Source organism: Canis lupus, chromosome 7, assembly GCF_003254725.2.
Source record: "Canis lupus dingo isolate Sandy chromosome 7, ASM325472v2, whole genome shotgun sequence".
NCBI classification, from domain to species: Eukaryota; Metazoa; Chordata; class Mammalia; order Carnivora; family Canidae; genus Canis; species Canis lupus.
The window spans coordinates 396,718-424,539 of NC_064249.1; the positions used below are offsets into that span (position 1 = coordinate 396,718).

General features: G+C 38.1%; 1 protein-coding gene across 11 annotated transcripts in view; it reads left to right on the top strand.

Moving 5' to 3' along the window:
• Positions 1 to 27,822, top strand: part of KDM5B (lysine demethylase 5B) — a 90,609-nt gene that overhangs the window by 20,773 nt on the left and 42,014 nt on the right. For 10 of the 11 annotated variants that reach the window (XR_007411732.1, XM_049111981.1, XM_049111978.1 and 7 more), the window contains exons 2-9: positions 10,321 to 10,398; positions 12,799 to 12,921; positions 13,935 to 14,105; positions 19,879 to 20,013; positions 21,318 to 21,414; positions 23,031 to 23,140; positions 25,105 to 25,263; positions 26,576 to 26,695. Coding sequence is in view for 10 of the 11 variants with exons in the window: in XM_049111981.1 (XP_048967938.1) it covers positions 10,321 to 10,398; positions 12,799 to 12,921; positions 13,935 to 14,105; positions 19,879 to 20,013; positions 21,318 to 21,414; positions 23,031 to 23,140; positions 25,105 to 25,263; positions 26,576 to 26,695 (993 nt within the window). In the remaining variant the exon portion in view is untranslated. Of the gene's footprint in view, positions 1 to 7,867; positions 7,919 to 10,320; positions 10,399 to 12,798; positions 12,922 to 13,934; positions 14,106 to 19,878; positions 20,014 to 21,317; positions 21,415 to 23,030; positions 23,141 to 25,104; positions 25,264 to 26,575; positions 26,696 to 27,822 lie in introns of those variants that run through there. The other variant, XM_049111984.1, reaches the window with a different exon arrangement.

Here is a 27,822-nt window from a genome sequence, read left to right on the forward strand (position 1 = left end):
AGACTATAAAGTTCTTTTGAAGTCCTCAGTTTTTAAGAGTTTTTAGAGCGATCCTAAGGCCAAGAAATTGAAGTTGTAGTCAGTAAGAAGAGAAACTTAGTTCTGGGAAGGCCTAACCCATTTGAAATCAATCGGGGTGGGGGGTGGGGGGCGGTGCCTGGGTGGCTCAGTAGATGAAGTGTCTGCCTTCAGCTCAGGTGGGCTCAGGTCATGATGATCCCAGGGTCCTGGGATACAGCCCCGCAGCAGGCTCCCTTCTCAGTGGGGAGCTTGCTTCTCTCTCTTCCGCTCCCCCTGCTTGTACTCGTACTCACTCTCTCTGTCAAATAAATAAAATCTTTAAAAAAAAAAGTCTAGGATCGATGCATGTGTAAGAGGTACAGTGATTACAGAGGCCATCACAAAACCAGTAGAGGGTTTAGTAAAAACTCCCAATTATCTGTTGCTTCTGGGAAGTGAAATGAAAATTTAAAAGTGTTTCCTAAAGGGAAAACAACAGATTTTCTCATGTAACTAATAAGATCAACTAAAATGTACAAAGTAGGCCTTTTTGGTCTTATTTTGTCATTTTATTAGTTGTATAAAATTTATAATAAACAGATGATTGTTTTTGCTTTTCCTTTTTTTGCAAAGATTTTGAGAGAGAGAGTGTGTGCACACATGGGTGGAGGGGCAAAGGGAGAGGGAGAAGCAGACTAACTCTGAGCAGGGAGTCCCGTGACTCGGGGCTGGATCCCAGGACTGTGGGATTAACACCTAAGCCGAAGGTAGATGCTTAACTGACGGAGCCACCCAGGTGTCCCTGTTTTTGCTGCTTTTCTTAAAGATTTTATTTTTTAATTTTTTAAAGATTTATTTATTCCTGAGAGACACAGAGAGAGAGGCAGAGACACAGGCAGAGGGAGAAGCAGGCTCACTGAGAGGAGCCCGATGTGGGACTCGATCCCAGGATCACCCCCAGACCGAAGGCAGGCACTCAACAACCACTGAGCCACCCAGGCGTCCCTTAAAGATTTTATTTATTTATTAATTTTTAAAAAGATTTTACTTATTTATGAGAGACACAGGCAGAGAGAGAAGCAGCCCTGTAACGAGCCTGATGTGGGACTCGATCCTGGGTCTCCAGGATCACACCCTGGGCTGAAGGCGGCGCTAAACCACTGAGCCACCTGGGCTGAGCAAAGATTTTATTTTTAAGTAATCCCTACATCCAAAGTGGGTCTCGAACTTACAACCCCTAGATCAAGAGTTTCATGGTTTACTGACTAAGCCAGCTAGGCACCCCCATGTGTTTTGATTCTTGAGAGCTGCCTTTGGGGTCAGAAGTTTGGAACATAAAACATAAAAATTGATCAAGTGATTTTTAAAAATCGATTTAATATTTTTAAGAACTGTTATTTTTACAGAAAAGTTGTGAAGATTTCCCATATATTCCCTCAACCTAGTTTCACCTTTTATTAACAGCTTATATTATTATAATATATAATTAATGAACTGATACTGTTATTAATAAAAGTACATTTTATTCGTATTTCTTTAGTTTTTAGCTAATATATTTCTTCTGTTGCAGGATCTCATCTAGGATACCACATTACATTTAGCTATCATGTCTCTTGAGGCTTTTTTTTTTAGCTCTTGTACTTTCTCAGACTTTGTTTCTGATGACCTTGACAGTTTTGAGGAGTACTGACTGGGTATTTTATAGGATGTGCCATTATTGGGAGTTATCTGTTGTTTTTCTCATGGTGAGACTGCATACATGGGCAACTGATTTTTAAAAAACTTTTAAGTTTATTTTTAAGATTTTATTTTTGAGTAATATCTACACCTAAGGTGGGCTTGAATGTACAACCCTGTGATCAAGAGTCACGTGCTCCACTGACTGAGCCAGCCAGGCGCCCCTGATTTTTTTTTTTTTTTTTTTAAAGGAGACAACAAGGGACGCCTGAATGGCTCAGGGCCTTAATGCCAAGATCTGGGATCAAGTCCCAGTTGGACTCCCCACAGGGAGCCTGCTTCTCCCTCTGCCTGTGTCTCTGCTTCTCTCTGTGTGTCTCTCATGAATAAATAAATAAAATATTAAAAAAAGAGTGGGGGGAACAACAAGAGGCTCACCTCACCTGATAGATATTTTACCCATATCTCATTCCAGTTAGGAGCATGACATATTTTTACTAAACTATTCTCTTTGTTTACAAAGTCTTAGCAAGTTCTTCATTGGTAAAATTTACCAGTCAGATCTTTTGACTTTTTTTTTTTTTTGACTTTTTATCTTTAGGTTTTTGTAGAGACATTTAAATTTCCTGACTAGAATTTTTACTTGTTCAGTAACATTTATGAACATCCTCAGTACTGTTCTGTGAAGGTAATTGTAATTTTAAATTCCTCCTTAAAAAGAATTTTTATACTTATATCTGGTTTCTATCTGTAGAGCCAGAATAAACTTCTTCTTCTTTTTTTTTTTTTTTTTTAAGATTTATATATTCTAGAGAGAGTTGGAGAGTTGGCACACACAGGGGAAGGGACAGAGAGAGGGAATCTTCAAGCAGACTCCCCAATGAGCCCTGGAGGTCACTTAACTGACTGCACCACTCAGGTGCCCCTAAGAGTTCTAAGCTGCTGGGATCACTGTGGTCAGGTTGATTTCTTCCTTCTGTAACTGCAGTATGTAAAATATGACCATTGAATGAGGCTAAGACAAACTTCCTAGAAGTATGGGTCATTTAAAAAAAATTTTTTTAAAGATTTATGTATCTATTTGAGAGAGCAGGGGCAGAGGGATAGAAAGAGGCTCTCAAGCAGACTCCCCACTGAGTGTGGAGCCCACCTTGGGGCTTGATCCCATGACTCTGAGATCATGACCTGAGCTGAAATCAAGTCGGAGACTTAACCGACTGAGCTGCCCAGGCACCCCAAGGTATGGATGTTTTGTTGTTGTTCTAAGGAGGCTCCATGCCCAATGTGGAAACCATTGGTGGACTTGAAATCGTGACCTGAGATCAAGACTTGAGCTGAGATCAAACCAGAAGCTTAACTAACTGAGCCACCCAGGTACCCCTGGATGTTTTATTTATGATGAGTATCATTGGAAAGTAAAGGAAATAACCTAAATGTCTGATAATAAATTTTAAAAAGTATCACTGCAATGAAATCTTAAGGGTTCACAGTATAAGTAAAAATAAGGTATGAGAAGTATAAGGAAATATATATATATATACATATGTAAATTATTATTAAAATATTTGGAAAATTATGAAGATAGAATTTTAGAAAATACTGGAAATGTGTACCAAAATGTAGTGGGTTCTCTCTGAGATGGCTACATTTTTCTTCTTTATGTGTGTTCTCTGATAGTTTAGTAAGGATCGTTACTTTTGTATTAGGGAAAGTTATTTTAAACCTGTTGCTTAACTTTTGCCCTAATAAGAGAATATGCAGTTAGGATGTTTTATATAGTGACCATATAGGAGATAGCTTGGTTAATATAAAATGCTAATACTATGGAACCATACATAGGCTTGTCCACCACAGTGTTAATTTTTACAGTATAGAAATTGAATTCTACTGCCACTCTAGCAGCTCCTCTCAGCAGATTGTTAAGTACTTCTACCCTTGAATTACATACCTAAAACCATTTTAGAAAGAGCTCTGTAGGGATCCCTGGGTGGCGCAGCGGTTTAGCGCCTGCCTTTGGCCCAGGGCGCGATCCTGGAGACCCAGGATCGAATCCCACGTCAGGCTCCCGGTGCATGGAGCCTGCTTCTCCCTCTGCCTGTGTCTCTGCCTCTCTCTCTCTCTCTCTCTGTGTGACTATCATAAATAAATAAATAAAAAAAAAAAAAAAAGAAAGAGCTCTGTAAGCATGGAAACCCGACAGTATAAGAAGCCAGTTTTTGTAGGGGCACCTGGGTGGCTCAGTCAGTGAAACGTCTGCCTTTGGTTTGGGTCCTGGGATTGAGCCCCTTGTTGGGCCCTCTGCTCAGTGAGGAGTCTGCTTCTCCCTCTCCCTCTGCTCCTCCCCGCCCCCTGCTTCTGTGCTTGCTCGCTCTCTCTCAAAGAAATGAAATCTTAAAAAAAAAAAAAAAAAGCAGCAAGGTTGTATGTTTATCAATAAATCTGAAAAAATACAGCAAAAAATAAGGTTAATGGGCCTTGGATATTCTATATCAATTTATGAATGCCATTTTTTACAATTTTATAATGGAGATTAGAGAATTGAAACCATTGTATTAAACATAACCAATCATAAAACAAAACAAGGTTGCATTAGGCTTCCTGGGAACTAAAACTTTGCAACATAAACCTTTCCCGATAACTAATATTTTTGACCATTTACTTTGTAAATGCCAGGACCTGTCTGAAGACTTTAACATGTATTTTTTTTTTTAAGGTTACAGACCCCTTACCCCTTTGAAACCCTGGTGAGAGGAGCCCGAATATGGACTGTTCCCAATATCCTCATACACCCACTTCTATACAGTTTAAGAACCTCTGATTTAAGGAATGAAAGTATGATTCTAAAGTCTAAGAAGAAAATCCTCAGTGGTTTTTGTTTTTCTTAAACTAGTGGCTCATTAAGGATGGGAGATCTTAAATAGACTTTGGGCAAATGAGTGGCTAATCAAGCTGCTTGTTGCCAAGCCTACCCTGAGGGACGTAAGAAGAAAGAGAGAAGTTAACATTATCTAACTTATTTTTGTTTGGAAGACACTGAAGTCCTTTGTATTCTGGAACTTTCCTGGTAGACATCTGTCAGGGAGTGGTCATTGGATTCCATTGAGAGACTCTGCTTGTCTTAATTTATAGAGGGGGAGTTATAATGATTATGGTGTGCCTAGTTCTGCCTTTAGGTTTGGTAGGTGTCGTCATACAGACATAAAAACCATTAACTTGATGGAAGAGTAGTCTTTTATATTGTACTTCACGTGTGTATTAGTCAAATCTTTATTAAGATTGAGGGGCGCTTGGGTGGCTCAGTTGGTTACACGTCTGACTCTGGATTTCTGCTTGGGTCATGGATCTCAGAGTCATTGGATTGAGTCTGGTGTGTGTCAGGCTCTGTGCTGCATGTGGAGCCTGCTTGGGATTCTCTGTCTCCCTCCTTCTGCCCTGCTTCCACCCCTCCCCCTCAATAAATAAGTCATTAAAAAAACTTTATTCAGGGCAGCCCCCGTGGCTCAGCAGTTTAGCACCGCCTTCAGCCCAGGACCTGATCCTGGAGGCCTGGGATCAAGTCCCACCTCAGACTCCTGGGGTCTGCTTTTCCCTCTGCCTGTGTCTCTGCCTCTCTGTCTCTCATGAATAAATAAATACAGTCTTTAAAAAAACAAAACAAAACAAAACTTTATTCAGGTCGATAAGTCTTGGCATGCTCAACTGAAAATTTTTCTGACTTGCCTTAAAACACTAAGATAAATGCTTTGTTTAGTTCCTTAAAATTTTGCCACTATAGTTTTGTATTAACGTGTTGATAACCTAGAAACTGTTAAAACGCTGGATTAAAACACAGAGTTTAGCTCTGCTACATTGGATTAAAGGTCCTTTGAGTGCATTTATTCTATGATGATTGGCTTTAATAGAGCATGCAATTAAAAAATACATTGGTCCTTAGTTAATGTTATTCTTTATAGACTAACCAGAATGAGCTTTTGACATTGATTTTTAAAAATTAGTTTTGTCTGCTGGAGTCAGAGAATCCGTTTTTGGAGTAGCCTTTATGAGAATGTACATTCTCATTTTCTGATTACTAGATCTCAAAATGGTGATAGCTTCCCTGTAATAGAAAGATTAAGACAATATTCTGATATGTGGATACTCATTGTGGATCATTTACAGAGTGAATTTTCATGGAGTTTTTGAAAAATCCTTAGCATCTTCTGAAAGTTATTCTCCCACAGGTCAATTTTGTCGCCCACTTCTCTCAGTTAAATGTGCTGTAAGTTGTTGCTCAGTGCTGGGACTAACGAAAATGTTTGCTTGATGTTTCCCAGGTCTCTGAGGATTTTTGAAGCTTCAACTTTCTACTTAATTGCCTTCTCAAGGAATATATTTTTTAGTGCTTAGGAAAATAATTGAACTTTTAAATAATAGTTAAATAATAATAAATAATAAGCCTTTCAAAATGAAGGCTTAAAGTAAAAGCCATTTTAAAGTTTTAAAAGTGAGTGGATCTTAGCGGGGAATTTACATGGGATGCCTTGTAATCTATGAACTCTAACAACACCTATTTAGTATGGAAATGCTGTTTTATGTTAGAAAAATGATTTATGAACCGTTTTATTGTTAGAAGTTAAAAGTTTTGGTTAGATTATATGATATCCCCTTTAGATACTTAAGTGTCAAACCCAGAATTATCACACTGTTATTTAATAGTCTCTTCCCTTCTTTAATAGCTTCTCCACCTACCCCCACCCTGCCCCCAGTGTAAAAGTTACATTGCATCAAGGCCAGACTCAGCCAAGGATATCTTAATCCTAATATTTCAGTGAGCATTGAAAATAATATGTAATTCTTTTATTAGAGTAAAGCTTTGCAGCTGATAATGAAAGTCTTGAAACTAAATGACATTTATCCCATTTTCCCTCTTTCTTTGTAACCAGAAGAGGTGACAGTTTTCAGCAATCTGTATTCAATGGAGTGGTCTCCTCTGCAAAATTTTTAGTTTTTAACATATTATGCCCACTGTGTGAACTTCCTTAGTGATAGATTTGTACTGTTTTTCTCTTGGTGCTTTGTTTTTGGGATTAATTTTATTTGAAAAAGCCTCAGTATAAAATAAGCATATGTTCCATGATACATATACACACATACATACAAAGACACACAGTTCACTGTAATATATAACTTTTAACGTATACATAAGGTGAAATTAATTCCTTGGGGGCTCAGTGGTTGAGCGTCTGTCTTGGCTCAGGGTGTGATCCCAGGGTCCCAGGATCGAGTCCTGCATCGGGCTCCCTGCGTGGAGCCTGCTTCTCCCTCCACCTGTGTCCCTGCCTCTATGTGTCTCTCATGAATAAATAAATAAAATCTTAAAAAAAAAAGAAATTAAGTTTTCTATCATTGTGTTTTGGGATTAGAAGGCCTGTTTAGAAAAGAAAAAGGCCTATTTGATTAATCAGGGAATGTCATATATTAACCATAAGTCTTAGTTTATAAAATTCTCAGGCCATGTGGACAGTATGTTAATCATTTACTTGTATCTTCTTACGTAGTATCTTTGAGATGTTTTTGGTCTAACCTTCAACCCAGATCAATTCATTTCAGAAAGCTTATAGCTTTTATGAACTATTAGAGAGCAAAGCTCTGAGCAATATAAAATCTTCTTATTTAGCCTGTGATAGTGTTGAGCAATGTGATTTTCTTCTACTACATTGTTGTGTTCTGTATAATTAAAACAAATTGCTTTCCTTATCTTTAGTTATCAAACTAAACAAAAGCAAATTACTTTAATTTTTCTGATCGAGGATGGAGTAGATAGTATTTTTAAGTTGATGAACTAAGTGTAATATTTCTTTAACTGACAACTGACATTGAAGCAGGAGCCATAGTCTTTGTGGAAGCAGCAATGTGACAGCATTAAAATACTTGACGGCCTTATCTGTAATGGCCTTCTTAAACAGGTAGTGCTGCCATTTTTTTCTTTCTTTTTGGTATAATAGTAAATAGCTTCGTACCAATTTGTAATCTGCCTTTTTTTTCCTTTTAAAAATAAATTGTGGTAGATGTAATCTTTTTAACAATAGTTTATCAGGCATTGGTGGTGGGCATTTTTGCTGAAGTCTCCCAATCACTAAAACAAAACCTTGTTTTACTTTTTTTTTTTTTTTTCTCCAAGTAAGCTCTACACCCAGCGTGAGGCCTGAACTAATGACCCCAAACCTCAAGAATTACATGCTACATGGACTGAGCCAGCCAGGTGCCCCAGACCTTGTTTTACTTTTAAACTAAAGGCAATCAATAGTAATAAAAAGTCTAATAATACAGATTTGAAATAACAGTAACCTTTTCACCCCTCCTATTGAAAGTCTTTAAAATTTATATGTATGTCATATTGTTGGCGCCATTTTACATGTTTTGGGTTTTTTTTACTCATAAAATGTTGGCTATCTTTCTGTGTTTAGAAACTGTAGATCTTTTTTTCTTTATTACAGCTGCAAAGTGTTTTATTTATTGATATGTCAACATTTATTTACCTTTACTCTCCATTGATAGTAATAATTTTTTTTTCTTTTTAAGATTTTATTTTTTTAATTAATTTTTTAAAAATTTATTTATGATAGTCACACAGAGAGAGAGAGAGAAGAGAGAGAGAGGCAGAGACATAGGCAGAGGGAGAAGCAGGCTCCATGCACCGGGAGCCTGACGTGGGATTCGATCCCGGGTCTCCAGGATCGCGCCCTGGGCCAAAGGCAGGTGCTAAACTGCTGCGCCACCCAGGGATCCCAAGATTTTATTTTTTTTTAAAGTAACCTCTACATCCAGTGTGGGGCTCAAACTTAAATCCCGACATCAAGAGCTTCATGTTCCACCCTCCTGAGTCAGCCAGGTGCCCCAATATTAAGGTTTTAGGTTAAAACAACTCTGCAGTGAATTTCCTTTTGTGTGTCTGTATCTTGGTGTTGTGAGTGGTGACAAATATTTGTAAATTCTCACCCAGGGATCTCTAGAGTCAGTAGGCCTTTAAAAATCTGATGCTTTCTAACCCACCTCTGAAAACAGCTTACTAATCATCAGGGTCCTCACATACTCCTAATGCTGATGGTGTATATAGTTTAAATCTTTGCGAACCTGATAGGTAAAAACAAGGGGATCTTGTGTATTTCTTGAATTTTAAGTGAACTTGGACACCAGTCTTTTTACAGCTGGCCATTTTTTCTTGCTAACTACTACACAATCTGCCCATTTTTCTGTGTTTTCTTATTGGTAGGAGTTCTTTGTAAGTCTAGAAATTTAAAATGCTGTATAATATTCAGTGTTATAATACCAGTAATATCTTTCTAACATAATATTGCAATACTTTTTAAAAGTTATCCTTTATTCTCCCATTGTGGACACTTAAGTTGTTTGCAGTTTTCTCTACTCACAGGTGGCATATATACTTTCCTTGTCTGATTATTTCCTCATGATAGTTCTAAGAATCTAGATATGTTGAGGATGATTCTTTAAAAAAATTTTTTTTATTTAAAATTTGTTATTCATGACAGAGAGAGAGAGAGAGAGGCAGAGACACAGGTAGAGGGAGAAGCAGGCTCCATGCAGGAGCCCGATGTGGGACTCGATCCCAGGACCCCAGGGTCATGCCCTGGGCTGAAGGCAGACACTCGACTGCTGAGCCACCCAGGCGTCCCTAAAAAAGTTTTTTGAAAAGATTTTATTTAGTCATGAGAGAGAGAGAGAGAGAGAGAGAGAGAGAGAGAGACGCAGAGACATAGGCAGAGGGATGTGGGACTTGATCCTGGGATCCCAGGATCATGACTTGGGCCAAAGGCAGATGCTCAACCACTGAGCCACCCAGGTGCCCCAGGATGATTCTTTAAAATTAGGTTTGTTTTTTTTTTAAAGATTTTATTCATTTATTTATTCATGAGAGACACAAGGAGAGAGAGAGAGAGAGACAGAGACACAGGCAGAGGGAGAAACAGGCTCCATGCAGGGAGCCCGATGCGGGACTCGATCTCAGGTCTCCAGGATCATGCCCTGGGCTGAAGGTGGCGCTAACCGCTGAGCCACCCGGGCTGCCCTAAAATTAGTTTTTGAATGGCAGTCTCCACCACCCTGTTCCCCAACTTATCCTCAATTTTATAATAAAAGTTAAGGTAACTAGGAGGTTTTATATATATACATAAATATAGTTGTTGGATGATTTGATGTTTTAGCTATTTTGTAAAAAGATTACTTCTGTGTATAGAGGAATCAAAATCTCTTTCAAAGTTTGGTTTTTCGGGGCACCTGGGTGGCTCAGTCAGGAGAGTGTGTGACTCTTGATTTTGGGGTCATGAGTTTGAGCCCTACATTGGGTGTAGATATTACTAAAAATAAAAACTTCAAAGTCAGGTAAATTTCAACAGCTTGCAGTTCAGTAACATTCATTTGGAAGGGTTGAAGAGGGGTGTGCACGGGATGCATCATTTATATGGGGTAGGGTAATCGTACATATTCTGCTATTCTGGTGGAAAAGAGTTTGAGAAACTACTACCCATCTTCTATTTTATATGACTGGTTAGAGATAATGTGTTTTACTAAGCTGGGGTTTTAACAGAATTTTTATAATTTCAGAATTATAAATTCATCTAATCAAAGCCTTTGCTTGTCCCCTAGGATTGGCAGCCACCATTTGCATGTGATGTTGACAAACTTCATTTTACCCCTCGTATCCAGAGGCTGAATGAATTGGAGGTAATATCTTAACTGTTGTTCTGGTGGACTGTATTGTAGAGGGACTTTCTTCAAAGAATCTCTGTCACAAATCTACTGGTTTTAGTGAAGCTAAAATACAGCCAATAATTGATAATCACGGTAAAACAAATTTGCTATGAAAATGACAAAAAGGCCTTTTTGTAGCAAGCCAGATTTCATTGAAAACACTTTTTGTCAATCACTTTTGGCCTCTTAATTCATTTAAATCCTTTTAAATTAGATGACAACCACAAGAAATCAGATTTAAGATTTATTTATTTATTTATTATTTATTTATTTATTTATTTATTTATTTATTTATTTGAGAGAGACAGACAGACAGACAGGCAGAGGTAGAAGCAGGCTCCATGCTGGGAGCCTGATGTGGGACTTGATCCCGGGTCTCCAGGATCATACCCTGGGCTGAAGGTGGCGCTAAACTGCTAAGCCACTGGGGCTGCCCAAGAATTTAGATTTTGAAGGGAATGTACTTTGAGACTATCTAATGGAAAGGAATTTCCAACTCTAATTTTTTTCCAAATACACATCTTCACTTAGATTTAATAACATAATTTAATTTCTTTTTTTTTTAAGAGTTTATTTATTTATTAATGAGAGACACACACAGAGAGAGAAGCAGAGACACAGAGGAGAAGCAGGCTCCACGCAGGAAGCCTGATGTGGGACCCGATCCCGGGACCCCAGGATCTTGCCCTGAGCCGAAGGCAGGCACCAAACTGCTGAGCCATCCAGGGATCCCCTAAAATTTAATTTCTTAAGGAGGAGTGAGGAATACTTGGGTATTCTCTAGAGAAGAGATGTTTCTTCAATCTGTTTGCTACTGAAATCCTAAAGTATGGAGTGAAGAAGGCTTAAGTATTAATAATCTAGAAGTAGTGTTTACGTTAACATTTTGAAAACCTTTCATATTGAATCACGCTTTTCTATAAAAAAAAACATTTTTAACTTAAATGGAATATACGTTCACTGGCATTCTGTGAACACTGGTGGTAGTAGCATCTAGTGTCTATATTTTCAACATGAGCTTAAAAGATAGGAAATGGGTACTAACTTTGAGGTCTTAGTACCTTTGTTCCTTTGTACTTAGTACCTTAGTTCCTTTGGGAACATTTGAACATTCATCTCAATTTTGCTCTTGAGCAAGATAAAACTCCTAAAACTATCAGACTTTAATTTTCAAGGAGAGGAAAGAAAAATGACAGAAAAAATTTTAATAACTTACAGACAACAGTAATAATTTGTTAAATGAATACAATTAATTAAGAAAGTTTCCTCTGGTTTTCTGTTATCTTGTCAGGACTCATTAAAATTGATATGGAATCTCTGTTGTAAATCTGATTTTGGATTTGTGTTTGAGAGGGTGACCTGGTGGCTCAGTTGATTAATCATCTGCCTTCACCTTAGGTCATGATCTCAGGGTCCTGAGATCGAGCCCCACATCAGGTTCCCTGCTCAGCAGGGAGTCTGCTTCTCCCTCTCTCTCTGCCTTTCCCCCTGCTTGTGCGCTCTCTTTCTCTCTCTCTCTCTCTCTCTCTCTCTCTCTGTCAAAATCTTTAGAAAATAAAAAAAAAAGGATTTGTGTTTGAGAAAATAAGAAAACTTGTACTTGAAAAGAATAGACCTTTAAAATTACCTCGATTGTAAAAAGACCAAAAGACCATTACTTGCTATATAATTTTAACCAATAACAAAATATAGGAGTAAGTGAAAGTGCTTTTCAGAATGCTACTTAAGGGAAGGCTTATTAAGTGCTTAACTTTTTGCTTGAGACATAGTAGGGGCTGAATTAAATAATTATTTAACCAGCTTTATTTTGTATATATATTTTTTGGTAGTTTCTGTATTGAATTCAGAAGTGATATTTCATGGGGCGCCTGGGTGCCTCATTCCAGTTAAGCATCTGCCTTTGGTTCGGGTCATGGTCCCAGAGTCCTGGGATCTAGCCCCACATGGGGCTCCCTTTTTAGGAGCCTGCTTCTCCCTCTCCTGCTGCTCCCCCTGCTTGTGCTCTTGCTCTCTCTGTCTCTCAGATAATAGATAAAATCTTTTCAAAAAATAAAGAAGTGCTATTTCACTTAGGTTTTCTTTTTTTCTTTTTAAAGATTTATTTTAGAGAGAGAAACAGAGCATATGTGGGAGGGGCAGAGGGAGAGAGAATCTCAGACTTTGCACTTTGAGCACAGAGCCTCATGTGGGGCGTGATCTTACGACCATGAGATTGTGAGCTGAGCTGAAAGGAAGTCAGATGCTCAACTGACTGTTCCACCCAGGTGCGCCTCACTTAACTATATTAAGAGTGAAAATACCACACACATAGGTAATACACAGGAGTTTTAAAAGAAGCTAAATGCGATTAAAATTCATTTCTTTGTCATTTAGGCCCAAACTCGAGTAAAGCTGAATTTCTTGGATCAGATTGCAAAGTACTGGGAATTACAGGGAAGTACTCTGAAAATTCCACATGTGGAGAGGAAGATCTTGGACTTGTTTCAGCTCAATAAGGTAAGAGGCTAATGGCCATCTCCCTCATTTAGTATCTTTCTGCCAGCCTGAATTTGATCTTCTTCACCTTATGGAGAAACGTATTGTTTGAAATATGTAAAATGAAATTCTCTATTCATTTTAGTGATGTTCGGGCTCTACTTGTCCGATCTGAAAGCCTCACCTTGTGAAATATTTTGCTGCCACCTTTTGTGTGTGTCATTTTAAAACTTAACAATGTTTCTGTAGGATACTCCTTTCTGTTTTATTACAGTTCAAGCAAATGGGGCTCAAGAAGAAAATTGACCAGCGCTAAAGGCTGAGTCATAATTCAGTACTTGAAATTCAGGTTTTCAGGTTTACTTCAGTGTAAAACCTACATTCTTTTTTTTTTTTTGAAAAAACCTACATTCTTTACCCCAAAATGGTGCCATCTCTCCCACTCCCTTGGCTTATTATGCAGTTTTTTTCTTTTTAAAGATTTTATTTATTCATGAGAGAGAGACACAGAGAGGGAGAAGCAGGCTCCCTGTGGGGAGCCCGATGTGGGACTTGATCCCAGGACCCAGGATCACATCCTGAGCTGAAAGCAGACACTCAAAAAAAAAAAAAAAAAAAAAAAGAAAGAAAGAAAAAGAAAGCAGACGCTCAACCACTCACTCAGTGAACCACCCAGGCATCCCAGTTTATGGAGATTTTTGAGGACCACTGAGTTGGACAAAGTACTAGGGCTCATTCATTATTAGAGATTTAGTTATTGATCTGTTCGTCCTCCCAGAAAATCTTGACTGCTCTGGGGAACTGAGAAGTAGCTTTTGGGGGTACAAAATGTTTATGGACTATATTGTTAAAAGCAATCTTTTAATTTTCTAGGTTGAAATTAGTAGTGCAAGTATATTTTCTTTTGACTTGGAAAATGTGTTTTTAAAAATAACCATAGCCAAGAACATTTTGTTCTTGGAGTCATACCTAGGTAAGAAGGAGTTAGAAGTGATTTCTGTACAGGTGTTTCTGATTTCTTTTGCTATTAACAGTTAGTTGCAGAAGAAGGTGGATTTGCAGTTGTTTGCAAGGATAGAAAATGGACCAAAATTGCCACCAAGATGGGATTTGCTCCTGGCAAAGCTGTGGGCTCCCATATCAGAGGGCATTATGAACGCATCCTCAATCCCTACAACTTGTTCCTGTCAGGAGACAGTTTGAGGGTAAGTATTGATGCCAATCTTAACCTGTTTTATTGCACAGCTTATTTGTATATTGTCTTTCAGGGTGAATGAAGAGGCCTAATTCTGTGTGGAGAGCATTGTTGAGAAGACTTCATATTGTGAATTTTTCCTCCTATGTTTCTGTTTTGTTTTGAGAACAGCCATATTAGAGTGGGTTTTTGGAATGAATAAGATTGTGGAGGAAATAGCCTTTTGCTGTCAGAAGCCAAAGTCTGTATTTAACTTCATTAACGCTGTGTCTTCCTAATGACAAGTTGATTATTATCTTGTTATGGGTTGTACTTTTGCCTTCACATACTTTGGAGAGCATATTCCTCGTTGTCACATGAAAGTACCACCTGTGAAATAACTTGGCTACCTTTTCTCTTGCCTGCTGAGATCTCTGAGATTTTCAGATAGAATGCTGATGTGGGTAAAAGGTAGGGGACTTAATGCTGTATAGCTAATGGATCCCTCTTCTAATAGTTCCTGTGTAGCCATGTTTGTTTTCTTAGATGGTATTTGCCAATTTATTCAAATAACTTTCGTCGTAATTAAAATGTATTATAAAATCTTATTTCAAGACCCTGCTGGAAAGAATAATGTCATAATCGGTTTACACCCTTTGAGTTATTCTAAGGCAAGAGCCCTGAGCCCTATAATTTTAAGAATTGTTACTGTGTTATGGAGAAGTAGAAAGATAATAACATAGTTTCGAGAGGGCAAACTACTAATCAGAAGTCTGTTTTCATATTATAGAGATAGCATCTGTAATGCTCAAATCCTATAGATTTTTATAGCATTGCAATTTTCTTCCCTTTCTCCCTTCTTGATTCCAGGGGAGCTTTCTTTTCAACCTAGAAGGGCATGACCAATCTAATATTCAGAAAGTTTTCATTTTTAAAATATACATGTATGAATGTTTAATGAACCCAGGGATGAAATTATTTAGAACATTGTATGTGGAACCTTTATGCTTCCATAAAGTCACATCTATATAGAGTTGCCTACAGTAGATTTTCTCCTTATTAACTTTTCTGTTTCAGTGTGGAAGCCACAATAAGAGGAAAGAGTCTACCTGCTTTATGGTTTGCAACATTGAAAAAAAAAATACATATTCTTAGGTGTAGTGTAAGTTTCATAGTTGAAAAGCATATAAGCACTTACTCAATTGTAGTCTGAAATGAATAGGTATTTAAAGATGCCTTTAAAAAAAGATGCCTTTTACAAACATTACATTTACAAGACAGATAAATATTTATTGAGGGACCCACTCTGTACTAAGTATGTTCTAGGCACTGAAAGGTATTCATTGCAGAAAGCTTAAAAACAAAGTGTGATGAAAGTAAAATCACTCGTAATCCTCTCAACCTGTTTTTTCTTTCAAGGCTGTTTTTACGCATATATGCACACACTGGAATTGTATTCTTCATTTACAGTATTCTATCCTGCCTTTCCCCTGCTTAATATATCATGAGTATTTGCCATGTCCTTGAATATTTTTGCAGTTCTATAGTTGAATGACTCTGGCATTCTGTGTTTATAGCCAGACTTTGATTTCCCCTGTTGTTGAATGTTATATTTATTATACTGTGATGGCCATTTTTTGTACTTAATTTTTAGCCCATTTTTGAAAATCATTCTTAGAGAAAGGATAAATGGAATAGATATATTTTAAAAGAGAGGAACACGTGATGCTGCCACACACCTATTAAAATGGCCAAATTCAGAACACTGACAACATAAAGGCTGGTAAGGACAATAGAAGTTTTCATTCATTGCTGGCAGGAATGCAAAATGACACAGCTTACTCTGAAGACACTTGACCATTTCTTAGAAAACTAAACATACTGTGTTACCGTACAGTTCAGTAGTCATGTTCCTTAGTATTTACTGAAAGGAATTGAAAACTTATGTCCACTCAAAACCTGCACAAGGATGTTTTTAGCCACTTTATTACTCTTAATTGCCAAGACATGAGTGCAACCAAGCTGTCCTTCATCAGGTAAATGGATAAATGAACTGTGGCATATCCAGACAGTGAAATATTATTCAGCATTAAAAAGAAAAGAGATCGGGGATCCCTGGGAGGCGCAGCGGTTTAGCGCCTGCCTTTGGCCCAGGGCGCGATCCTGGAGACCCTGGATCGAATCCCACATCAGGCTCCCGGTGCATGGAGCCTGCTTCTCCCTCTGCCTGTGTCTCTGCCTCTCTTTCTCTCTCTGTATGACTACCATAAATAAATTTTAAAAAAAATTAAAAAGAAAAGAAATGTAAAAACAAAAGGGATAGTGATTTCAAGTCATGATAAGACAAGGAGAGGAGTCTTAATGCATATCACTAAGTGAAAGAACTAACATGAGAAGGCTACATCTACTTTATGGTCCCAAACATTTAATATTCAAGAAAAGGCAAAACTATAGAAACAGTAAAAAGATCAGCAGGGGTTTGGGGGCAGGAGGGCATGTGGGGGAAAATACGCAGAGCACAGACAATTGTTAGAGCAGTGAAAATATCCTCCGTCGCCGTTACACATGTCCAAATCTACAGGATGTTCAGCACAACAGGTGACTCCTAATGTCACCTATGAACTTCAGCTAATAATGATGTGTCAGCGCAGGTTCATCAGCTATAACGAATGAGCCACTACTCTGGTGAAGGATGCTGACAATGGGGGAGGCTGTGCATGGGGGAGGGGCAGGATGTATATAGTGTAAATCTCCACCTTCATTTTAACCTAAAACTTATCTAAAAATAAAGCCTTAATATTAAGGGGAAAAAATGATGCCCAACAAAGGAATTGTTGCTAAAGGGTGACCCAAAGCCTAGAGTAAGTTTTGGGAAGCTTAAAGAAAGTTGAGTGGAGAGGCACCGGTGCTGTGGGACAGAGGCTCTTTCTTTTTTTTTTTCTTTTAAGGTTTATTTATTATTTTAGAGAAAGGGAAGTGGGGCAGAGAAGAGGGAGGGAAAAACTCTTAAGACTCTGCACTGAGCATGGAGCCAATGTGGGGGCTTGATCTCTCAACCCCGAGATCTGAGCCAAAACCAAGAGTCAGATGCTCAACCGACTATGCCATTCAGGTGGCCCTCTTGTATTCCCATGTTTTCTAAATACCTCAGTCGATTGCTCTCTGTAGGATGGTGTCCTCATGCTGTGGTTATTAGTCACCTCTCAATCTCAGGTTCTCAGAGGTTAAATTAGTCTACATGTACTAGCATTAGATACAAAGCAAACACCTCAGTTTTGTGTCCAGCATTGCGGTTTGAAACAACATAATAAAACTCTTCATTGTTGGTGGGACTGCAAACTGGTACAGCCACTCTAGAAGACATTGTGGAGGGTCCTTAAGTTAAAAATTAAAAAATTAAAATAAAATAAAAAAGTTAAAAATTGGGCTGCTGGGTATTTACCCCAAAGATACAGATGTGAAATGAAGGGACACCTGCACCACCCCAGTGTTTATAGCATCAGTGTCCACAGTAGCCATACTGTGGGAGGATCCTCGATGTCTTTCAACAGATGAATGGATAAAGATGTGGTCTATATACATGATGGAATATTAGCCATCAGAGAGCATGACTACTCACCATTTACATTGATGTGGATAGAACTGGAGGGTATTATGCTGAGTTTAATAAGTCCATTGGAGAAAGATGATCATCATATGTTCTCACTCATATGGGAAATATAAGAAATAGTGAAAAGAGATTATAAGGGAAAAGGGGGGAAACTGGGGAAAAATTAGGAAGAGAAATCACAAGAGACTCCTAACTCTGGGAAACAAAGGGTTGCGGAAGGGAGGTGGGTGGGGGGATGGGATGGCTGGGTGACAGGCACTGAGGAGGGTCTGTGATGGGATGAGCACTGGGTGTTATACTATATGTTGGCAAATTGAATTTAAATTTTTAAAAAGAGAAGCTCTTCATATATCTTCTGAAAGTTTCTGAGCTTGATTTTACCTTAGATCTCTAAAGTCCTTCTAGAATGAAGCAGACCATAGTTAATGGAAGTAAGAGATAGGGACCACATAATCTCTGAATTTCCTTAAAAAAAAACAAAACAAAACACTATTTTAGAGAGTGCTCATGTGGGTATGAGTGGGGAAGGGGCAAAGTCTCATGACCCTGAGATTGAGCTGAAATCAAATCGGATACTTAACTGACTGAGCCACTCAGGTGCCCCTAATCTCTAAATATCTGACCATCCACTTGATAAAATTTCTTGATTCAATTCAGTTTCTACCTACATACTTTTAGGTCTCAAATAGAAAGCTTACATAATACATAAAAAAGGTTAATTAAATGATAGGCAGATTTTATTCCAATCTGCATGCTTTCATTAAATATATTCTAAACGTTCAACTTGAGGACTTTTTTTTTTTTTGAAGATTTTATTTATTCATGAGAGACACAGTGAAAGATAGAGAAGTGGAGAAGCAGGTTCCATGCAGGAAGCCTGATGTAGGACTCGATTCCGGGACTCCAGGATCACACCCTGGGCCAAAGGCAGACGCTTGACCCTTGAGTCCCCCACGTGTCCCAACTTGAGGACTTGTTACAGAATGGTGATAATCCACATTAGTTAACATTTCCAGATCAAATTAATGTAAGAGTTTAATTAGAATTAGCAGAATATTTAATATATAGGTTGTTGTACCAGTGGTAGGTTTATTTATTTGTTTAGAGTATTATGTAATCTATCAGTATTTTTGTGGTATATTTCTTAGATGTTAGAAATGGGTTCTGACAGGTGATTACTCTGCTTTTGTTATTCTTGTCCCCCCCACCCCCAATTTTCTGAATTCTTTTTACACATGTTACGAAGGAGCCAATAGTGAGACTATATGGTAGTAATGGTATCCATAGAGCCAGGAGTTCTAAAAGGATAACTGTGTCTTATTCTAGCATAGATAATATATCCTAAGTGGTTACAATTTGGAACCTGCTTTTAAAAATACTTCCTGTGGTACTCGTGGGTCCTATTATGAAGGGAGTGTTAACTTACTTGAAATTCATAGTAGATTCGGTGGTTATATTTTGATGTTACCATGTTTTATTGTGTGGGCATTAAATACTCTTTATCAGCAAGCTTAGAGTCAAACTAAAAAATAAAGCAAGAGAAACTTCTTTTCTGATCAGAACCAGTTATTGCTGTGGGTTACCTATTAACCCTTGTCTTGTGAGTTAGACCTTGTAGGAATATGTTGAAGTAAGTGAAAGCACTATTATAAGGGAAAACACATCAGTCAAATTACATGTTTTCTCAATTCAGATAATATCTTTGATCACAGAGCATTGCTAGTTATATTTGAAACTGTAGAATTCTAATATGTAGAAAACCTATTGGATTCCATATTTTTTTCCTCTAAACATTATAAAAAATCAAATATTCTCAATATGGAAAGTTACTTTGGGAACTTATAAGGAGCCTTTCTAACAGTTTGAGCCTTCAGTTAATTGACAGTTGCAAGCAAGGATAATTACAGGTGGCCCATTGGGAGTGCCTTAAGCCTGCTGTGGCCTGGTGTAACCTGATGTCATGAACAGTTAAATGAATTGAAGCAACACCATTCACCTGCAAAAAAGTTTTAAAACTCTAATATGTGTGTGGGTATATGATTGGTAATTGCAGACTTGTGTTTTATTTAGATTTTAAAAATTGTAGACCTTTTATGTATCAATACATAACTGTAAAATATACTGCAAAATACGTTGAAATTCTTAAGATTAAAAAGGAGAGGAAATTCATTAATAAATTGTGTTTTATCTCTAGTGTCTGCAGAAGCCAAACCTGAACACAGACACAAAGGACAAGGAGTACAAACCTCATGATATTCCCCAGAGGCAGTCTGTGCAGCCCTCAGAAACATGTCCCCCAGCCCGACGAGCAAAACGCATGAGAGCAGAGGTGAGGGCCTCATGAGGTTCATTAGATGGAATTCGTGAGCCCTCGTACCAATGTCTGTCTAACTGGATTTCTCTCCTGCATGTGCTCTTCATAGTTTTGAACCTTGTTAACTGTAGACTCTTGTCTTATTAACTCTTGTTAACTGTTTGTACTCTAGCTTTTATACTTGGGGGGACTGTACTGCCAAAGGGATAAGGGATCAAAGGACTCTCTCTAGGTTTATGCTGCCTGGACAGACAGCTGCTTTATTTGCAGAATTAAGAAGAGGGGTTCATTATGATGATGTTTGGTTTGCCTGTTACCCTCATGAAGTTGGGCAGTGTTTATTGAGAGATTAAGGCTAAGGAATAGAGAACTAAGACAAAATAATTAGGCAGCATGGGGGTTGAGGCATTTAATACATAAGATAAAAGACCAGAATAGAAGACCAGGAGGCGTGAACTGATGAGAAAGACGGTTTACTTCAAGATTTTTCTGCTCTGAGAGGTTTCCCTTGGGAAAGGAAGAGAAGAGTATTTTCCCACTTACCTTGTTTCCATACAGAGATAGGAATTTTGGGTTCTTGCCTAGCTTGATGGACATGTAAGTGTTAGGAATCAGTGATAATGTATGAGAGCATTTTGGAACTGGGAAGCTTCGTGGCGGTAATCAGGTGTCTAAATCAGTCTCTGATTATTAGTAATTATTGGTCAAGATTAAAAAGAAAACAGCTACTGAGCACATCTTGATCTTTCAATATAAGAGATGCCCAGGTGCTATGGATGCCTAGGTTTGCCTTGATGAGAGACACATAGGGTGATGACAGCACCCTGGGAGAAATTTTATCATCAGTGGACATCTGAGTACATATGAATGAACACAGGCAAAAACGATCATATATAGTTCTACGAACACCTCACAAAGGTTGTTTTATTGATAAGTATTACCTCTTTAAGAAACATTGGAAATTGAGACCAGTTTAAGGATAGGGGAATCCTTACTAATTTAGTGATGTTAGAAGAGTAGCTTGTAATAACAATTTAATTTGTTCCTGATCCTTTGATTCTTCCCTATTTTTTTGACCTGTCAAAGTGGAGATACTCTTGTAACTTCTAAGATCTTTGTTCTTTCCATAAATAATAGTAATTTTAAAGGTAGATCTCCATGGGGAGAGAGAAGAATGTTTTGAATGCCTATTAATAGAGACAATTTATAAGATTGTAGTCACCTTGAGATTTCAGTTGGATTTTAAAAGATACCTTTTTTTTTTTAAAAGATACCTTTTTTGAAAGGAAATATTTATGTATATGACAATTTTTTTAAAGGCCATGAATATTAAAATTGAACCAGAAGAGACCACAGAAGCCAGAACTCATAACCTGAGACGACGAATGGGCTGTCCAACTCCCAAATGTGAAAATGGTAAGAAGGTTTATCCATGAATAGGAAAGAAGTATAATGTAAATTAGTAAAAATCATTCATTTGTTAATTAAGGAAACACTTATAACAACTATTAAATACTAGTCAGTGGGGTTGAGCCCCAAAATAAAATCTTAATATGTTAATGTCTCTAGACTCATAGTAACCAGTAAAAGTAAACAGATGATGATATGCATATTAGAAATATGATTGAGTTTCTCAGCTGTCACCAATTGCTACTTTGCAATTTGGTTAAATAGCATTCATTGAAAAGAAGTGATTTCTGAGCACCATAGGTGCTTGACAAGATACATGATACGTTTATTTCAGGCATGGCAGGTAGACATGGTTTCTAAATCTGAGTTTTAGTTGGTAATTGCTTGGCTGGCCATTGTTTGATGTCAGTCACTGAGAGATAAGGTCAGGACTATTAAAAAAAAACTTTTTTTTTTTTTTTTAAGATTCTATTTATTTATTCATGAGAGACACACACAGAGAGAGAGACAGAGACACAGGCAGAGTGAGAAGCAAGCTCCATGCAGGGAGCCCGATGTGGGAATCGATCCTGGGACTCCAGAATCAGGCTCTGGGCCGAAGGCAGGCGCTCAACCCCTGAGCCACCCAGGGATCCCCTATTTAAAAAAAATCTTAAATCCTATATAGACAGGCACATAGAAATGAAGACGTGATTAAAATTAGTTTGTCTTAGTGGCTGGTGAGTTTAGTGGAAAGGCAGCACAATGTAGTGAAAAGTAGATGGAGTTTTAAAAATATAGATCTGAATCTGATTCCTGGCTTAAGCACTAATGGGTTTATGACCATAGGTATTTCTTGACGACTTTTACTATCCATTTTCTTATCTTTGAAATGGATTTGTTGCAAAAGGTTAAATCTATGGAAAGCATTTAGCACAGCACCCACCATAGGATAGGTCATTAATTCATAGCCAAAATTCTCAGTCTTTGGAACTGAAAAGTTGGGGGTAGTAAGTGGTCATAGGTTATGGAGGGATAATCTCTAATGTGGAGGAGGTACAGTTGGTATATTGTTAGTCTCTTACAGTTAATATTGGCAGGAATCTCCTTTCATCAATGTGTGTCTTGTCTGGGTAACATGTCATTAAGGAGACTGTATCTTTTAAAAGCCTACAAACCTTAGCAACAACTCCAGAAGTACCCATATCCAGAATTGCCTACATTTAAATGGTGTGAGAGTTTGCATTTTATCATAAAGTAATCAGCACCAGCCCTTGAATGTGGTAATACTGGGTGTTGTTGCTCTTGCATTGAAAAGAACAAGGAAGTTGTATGTGTCCTGTGTGTGGTTTGGGGAGGGAGAGGTGAGAGGTGCAGGAGCAAGGTGAGCAAAGTGTAGTACAGGAAGCACTAACTGGGATCCCTGGGTGGCGCAGCGGTTTAGCGCCTGCCTTTGGCCCAGGGCGCGATCCTGGAGACCCGGGATCGAATCCCACGTCGGGCTCCCGGTGCATGGAGCCTGCTTCTCCCTCTGCCTATGTCTCTGCCTCTCTCTCTCTCTCTCCCTGTGTGACTATCATAAATAAATAAAAATTAAAAAAAAAAAAAAAAAAGGAAGCACTAACTCGGATTGCCTCTTACAGAAAAAGAAATGAAAGGCATCCTCAAGCAAGAACCCACTGAGAAGAAAGAACACATTATAGAAAGCGAGAAGGAAAAACCCAAGAGCCGATCTAAAAAAACCACCAATGCTGTGAGTTGACATTTTAAAACACTTTTACCCCTCATTTTGTCCTTCTGTGCCTCACTTAAGACTACTAGCTTAGAGTGTCAGAATTTAAAAGTCCTTTTCATGTCCATTTGTAGTATCAGTTTTTAATTGAGGAAATACACAAATGCATTATGAGGCTAATAGTAGCATATAGGGAGCATCCACAGCCATTTTTCTGGAGTACATGCAGTTTAGAGATAAATAATGGTGAGCTGGATCATATATGGAATGTTCATAAATCACTAGGTCACCTCCAAATGAGCTGAGAGCTAGATAAAAAATCAATTTGATGTTTTCCAACTTTACGATAGGGAAGGAAAAGGAAAGGAGTTGGGATAGGAACGGAGACCTCAGCAAAACTTGGAGGATTAGGCAGCCATTTACTGAAATGGAAACTGAAAAGTAAGGCTTGAGGACATTAAAGAACATCTGGTTGCTTTTCTTCTCTGCCCTCTTCTCAGAGCTCAGTGAGTAGCTTGACCACAATGCTTTTTATCTTGGAATTTGGAATTATTCCAATTAGGTGTCGTTCTATTCATAAATATCATTTCCTCCCTCCCTCCCCACCAAAGCAAAAAACAAACAAACAAAAAAAACACAATCAGAAAATGATCAGAAACCAGGTTTTTATTTGCTACAACAAAAAGACTGAAAAAGTAAGATTCCCGGATTAGTTGAGTTCTTAGCTTTCCATTTTATTGGGTAATGGTATTAGTTTGCAAGCTATTAGTCTGCCATAACAAAGTACCACAGACTGTGTGGCTTAAACAACAGAATTTTTTTTCTCAGCGTTCGGGAGGCTGCAAGTCTAAGACCAAGGTGTCTGTAGGGTTGGTTTTTTTCGTGAGCCCTCTCTCTTTTGCTTATAGGTCGTCTTCTCCCTGTCTTTACATGGCTTTCCTCTGTACCTGTCTATCTCCTTATCTCTTCTTGAATACTAATCATACTGCATTAGGGTCCACTCGGTATGATCTTATTTTACCTTAACCTCTTCAAAGACCCTGGTTCCAAATATAGTCACATTCTGAGATAACTGGAGGTTAAGACACATAGGTAATATGTGTGTGTGTGTATTTATTTATTTTTATTTCTTTTTATTACTGTGTATTTGAGGAACTTGTTAACCATGAACCCTTAATTAAAATATAAAGGAATTTATTTATTATTATTTTTTTAAATATAAAGGAATTTAATATGGTTAATTAAGCATTTTTCTTTCCCTTTAAATGTGGCAAAATTGAATTTTTTTCCTTATAAATTCTAGTTTTGGTTAAGTTGATAAATTTATTGCCCAACATGTTCTTTTTCTAGATTATCATTCTCCAAGCTACTAGAAGCTTGATATCTTAGTAACAAATCTTAAAACACACAGCTGAGGGGCACCTGGTTTAGCATCCAACTTTTTTTTTTTTTTTTTTTTTTTTTTTTTAAGCATCCAACTTTTGATTTTGGTTCAGGTTGTGATCTCATAGGTCGTAGGATGGAGCCCCACTTCTGGCTCTGTACTTAGCCAGAGTCTGCTTGAGATTCTCTCTCCTCTTCCTCTACCCCTCCCATGCATGTGCATTCTCTCTCTCTCTCATTTTTTTTTTTTTTTTTTTAAAGAGAGAGAGGGTCAGTGGGGCATGAGATCTCAGATTATGACCTGAGCCAAAATCAAGAGTTGGATGCTTAACTAACTGAGCTACCCAGGCGCCCCTAAATTTAAAAAAAAATCTTTAAAAAAAACACAGCTGAAAATGTTTTGAGATTACACTTTAGTGTTGGGAATGCCTTAAGCATTGTAAAAGAAGCATTTTTATTTAAAATACCTCTTCTGGGGGTGACACATTTTCATTTGAAAGATAGAAAAACTAGATTATGCCTCTCTCCGTTGCATCCTTAGAATTTGACAAAATCAAATGTAGCTCATGCTCCTTGGTTCTGTACCTATTTTATTGCTGCAGGTGGATCTGTATGTCTGCCTCTTGTGTGGCAGTGGCAACGATGAAGACCGGCTTCTCTTGTGTGATGGGTGTGACGACAGTTACCACACCTTTTGCTTGATCCCACCTCTCCATGATGTTCCCAAGGGAGACTGGAGGTGTCCTAAGTGTTTGGCTCAGGTAAGAACTAATGGCAGAGATAGCATTAGAAAATTTCCTTTTGGGGGGGCAGCCTGGGTGGCTCAGTGGTTTAGCCCCACCTTCAGCCCCAGGGTGTGATCCTAGAGACCCAGGATTGAGCCCCACATCGGGCTCCCTGCATGGAGACTGCTTCTCCCTCTGCCTGTGTCTCTGCCTCTCTCTCTGTGTCTCTGCCTCTCTCCCTGTCTCTCATGAATAAATAAATAAAATACTAAGAAAAAAAAAATAAAAGAAAATTTCCTTCGGGGCACCCCGGGGGCTCGGTGGTTTAGCGCTGCCTTCAGCCCGGGTTGTGATCCTGGAGACCCGGGATCAAGTCCCACGTCGGGCTCCCTGCGTGGAGCCTGCTTCTCCCTCTGCCTGTGTCTCTGCCTCTTTCTCTCTCTCTCTCTCTCTCTCTCTCTCTCTCTGTCTCTCATGAATAAATAAATAACAAATTCTTTAAAAAACAAAAAACAAAAAAAATTTCCTTTAGGATGTTTTTTGTTTGCTTTTAGGTTTTAGATTTAGCAATTGATAACAGTGAGTCTCATGAAAAAAAGTGGCCTGACTAGGAAGGAGGTCTTGGCAGTGAGTCCCACGAGCTATGCAAGGAGCTAAGAGGCAGAAAAAAAATTTTAACTATTCTTAAAAAAAAAGAGAAAATTGGGCTTGGGGGACCCCCAGGTGGCTCAGAGGTTGAGTGTTCTGCCTTTGGCCCAGGGTGTGATCCCGGGGTCCTGGGATCGAGTCCCACATTGGGCTCCTTGCCGGGAGCCTGCTTCTCCCTCTGCTTTGTCTCTGCCTCTCTCTCTATGTGTCTCGTGAATAAATAAAATATTTACCAAAATTTTTTTTTCATTTAAAAAAGCATTGCATGGTGTTTGCAAAAATTCTTAGACTGAATGACTTAAAAATAGTATGATTTCACAATTGATAGACAACAGTTGTTTTGATCTTTATCAATCCAGACTTCTCTAATTTTTTTTTAAGTATTTTATTTTTATTTTTATTTATTTTTGATAGTGACAGAGAGAGAGAGAGAGGCAGAGACACAGGCAGAGGGAGAAGCAGGCTCCATGCACCGGGAGCCCGATGTGGGATTCGATCCCAGGTCTCCAGGATCGTGCCCTGGGCCAAAGGCAGGCAGGCGCTAAACCGCTGCGCCACCCAGGGATCCCCAGACTTTTCTATTTTAAACAAACACTATATAAGTAATTCTACTAATCTGTTTTTTAAAAAATACATCAAAATATTACTATATGTAAGTAAAAATATTCTTTTTACCTTTTTTTTTATTTCTTTTTGGCAGGAATGTAGTAAGCCACAAGAAGCATTTGGCTTTGAACAAGCAGCCAGAGATTATACCCTCCGTACTTTTGGGGAAATGGCGGATGCATTCAAATCTGATTATTTCAACATGCCAGTCCATGTATGTACATACATACTGCTTTGATATGGGATTTTAGTAACTTTTAGAAAAAAGGTGTATGAAGACGATTTCCCTTGGTACTTACTTTTGATAATCGTTATCATAAACAGTGAAACCTTTAATTTGTTTAGTGGTATTAAAAGTCCACGTTACATTAAAATGATTCTGGTTTTTCACTTGATTTCTCTAAAGATGGTCTTTGCCACACAAATCATACAGCAGGAATAACAATGTTAATAAAGGAAATCATCAGAAATCTTTTTAGTGCAAATTTAATTTAAAGAAAACTTCACAATTTATTGAATGATTCCTCTGTGCCAGTCAGCATGCTGTGCATTGGGAACCCATTATATGTTGTTATGTTCACAAAAGTTGGTATCTTAAAACTTTAAGATGACTATATTTTAAATTCTCTTTTACGCTCTTAGAAGCATGAACATTTTTCATTCAGCATTTTTATATTCCATCAAGTGAATACACCAGAATTGAATGGTTTTCTGCCATAATACTGGACACTTAAGCTGTTTTTTTTTTTTTCCTCCCCAACAAAGTACTATAGATGACCCTTCACACATATAGGTCTCTTTTTAGTTGGATTGCTTTCTTGGGATGCTTACTGAGGTCAGTATTTATCCACTTTTTCCCCACTTTAATGGCTGTATCATTTATGGGAACCCATAATGTATGTGTGAACTTGTTTTTCCTGATAGTACTGACAAAAGCTGTTAGGTTATTTAAAATACTTAATGAGCTTATAAAATTCAAGTTATACTTTATTTGACTTTCAGTTATTTTGACCCCTCTTACATTGTATGATTTCCCCGTATGTTTGCTTAACTAGTCGTGGTGGTGCGTATATGACCTCTCTTTTTCTATCCTTGGTTGGCTTTTTATTTTACTTAGAAGATGAGGACTTTGAGGACATTGAGGCATTTAAGTTCCCGTTCTCTAAACTTGCATCAGATTAATAACAGATCCTAGACACTCAGTCTCGTGGCTCTTTATGTTACTACATGCTGCTGCAAAGTAGTTGCTCCTTTTGTTCAATTTTGCACTCTGTCTTTTTCATCATGGTTGCCTGCATTACTCACAGCTAGGTCATTAATGAAAGGATGGACTCAGGTAAT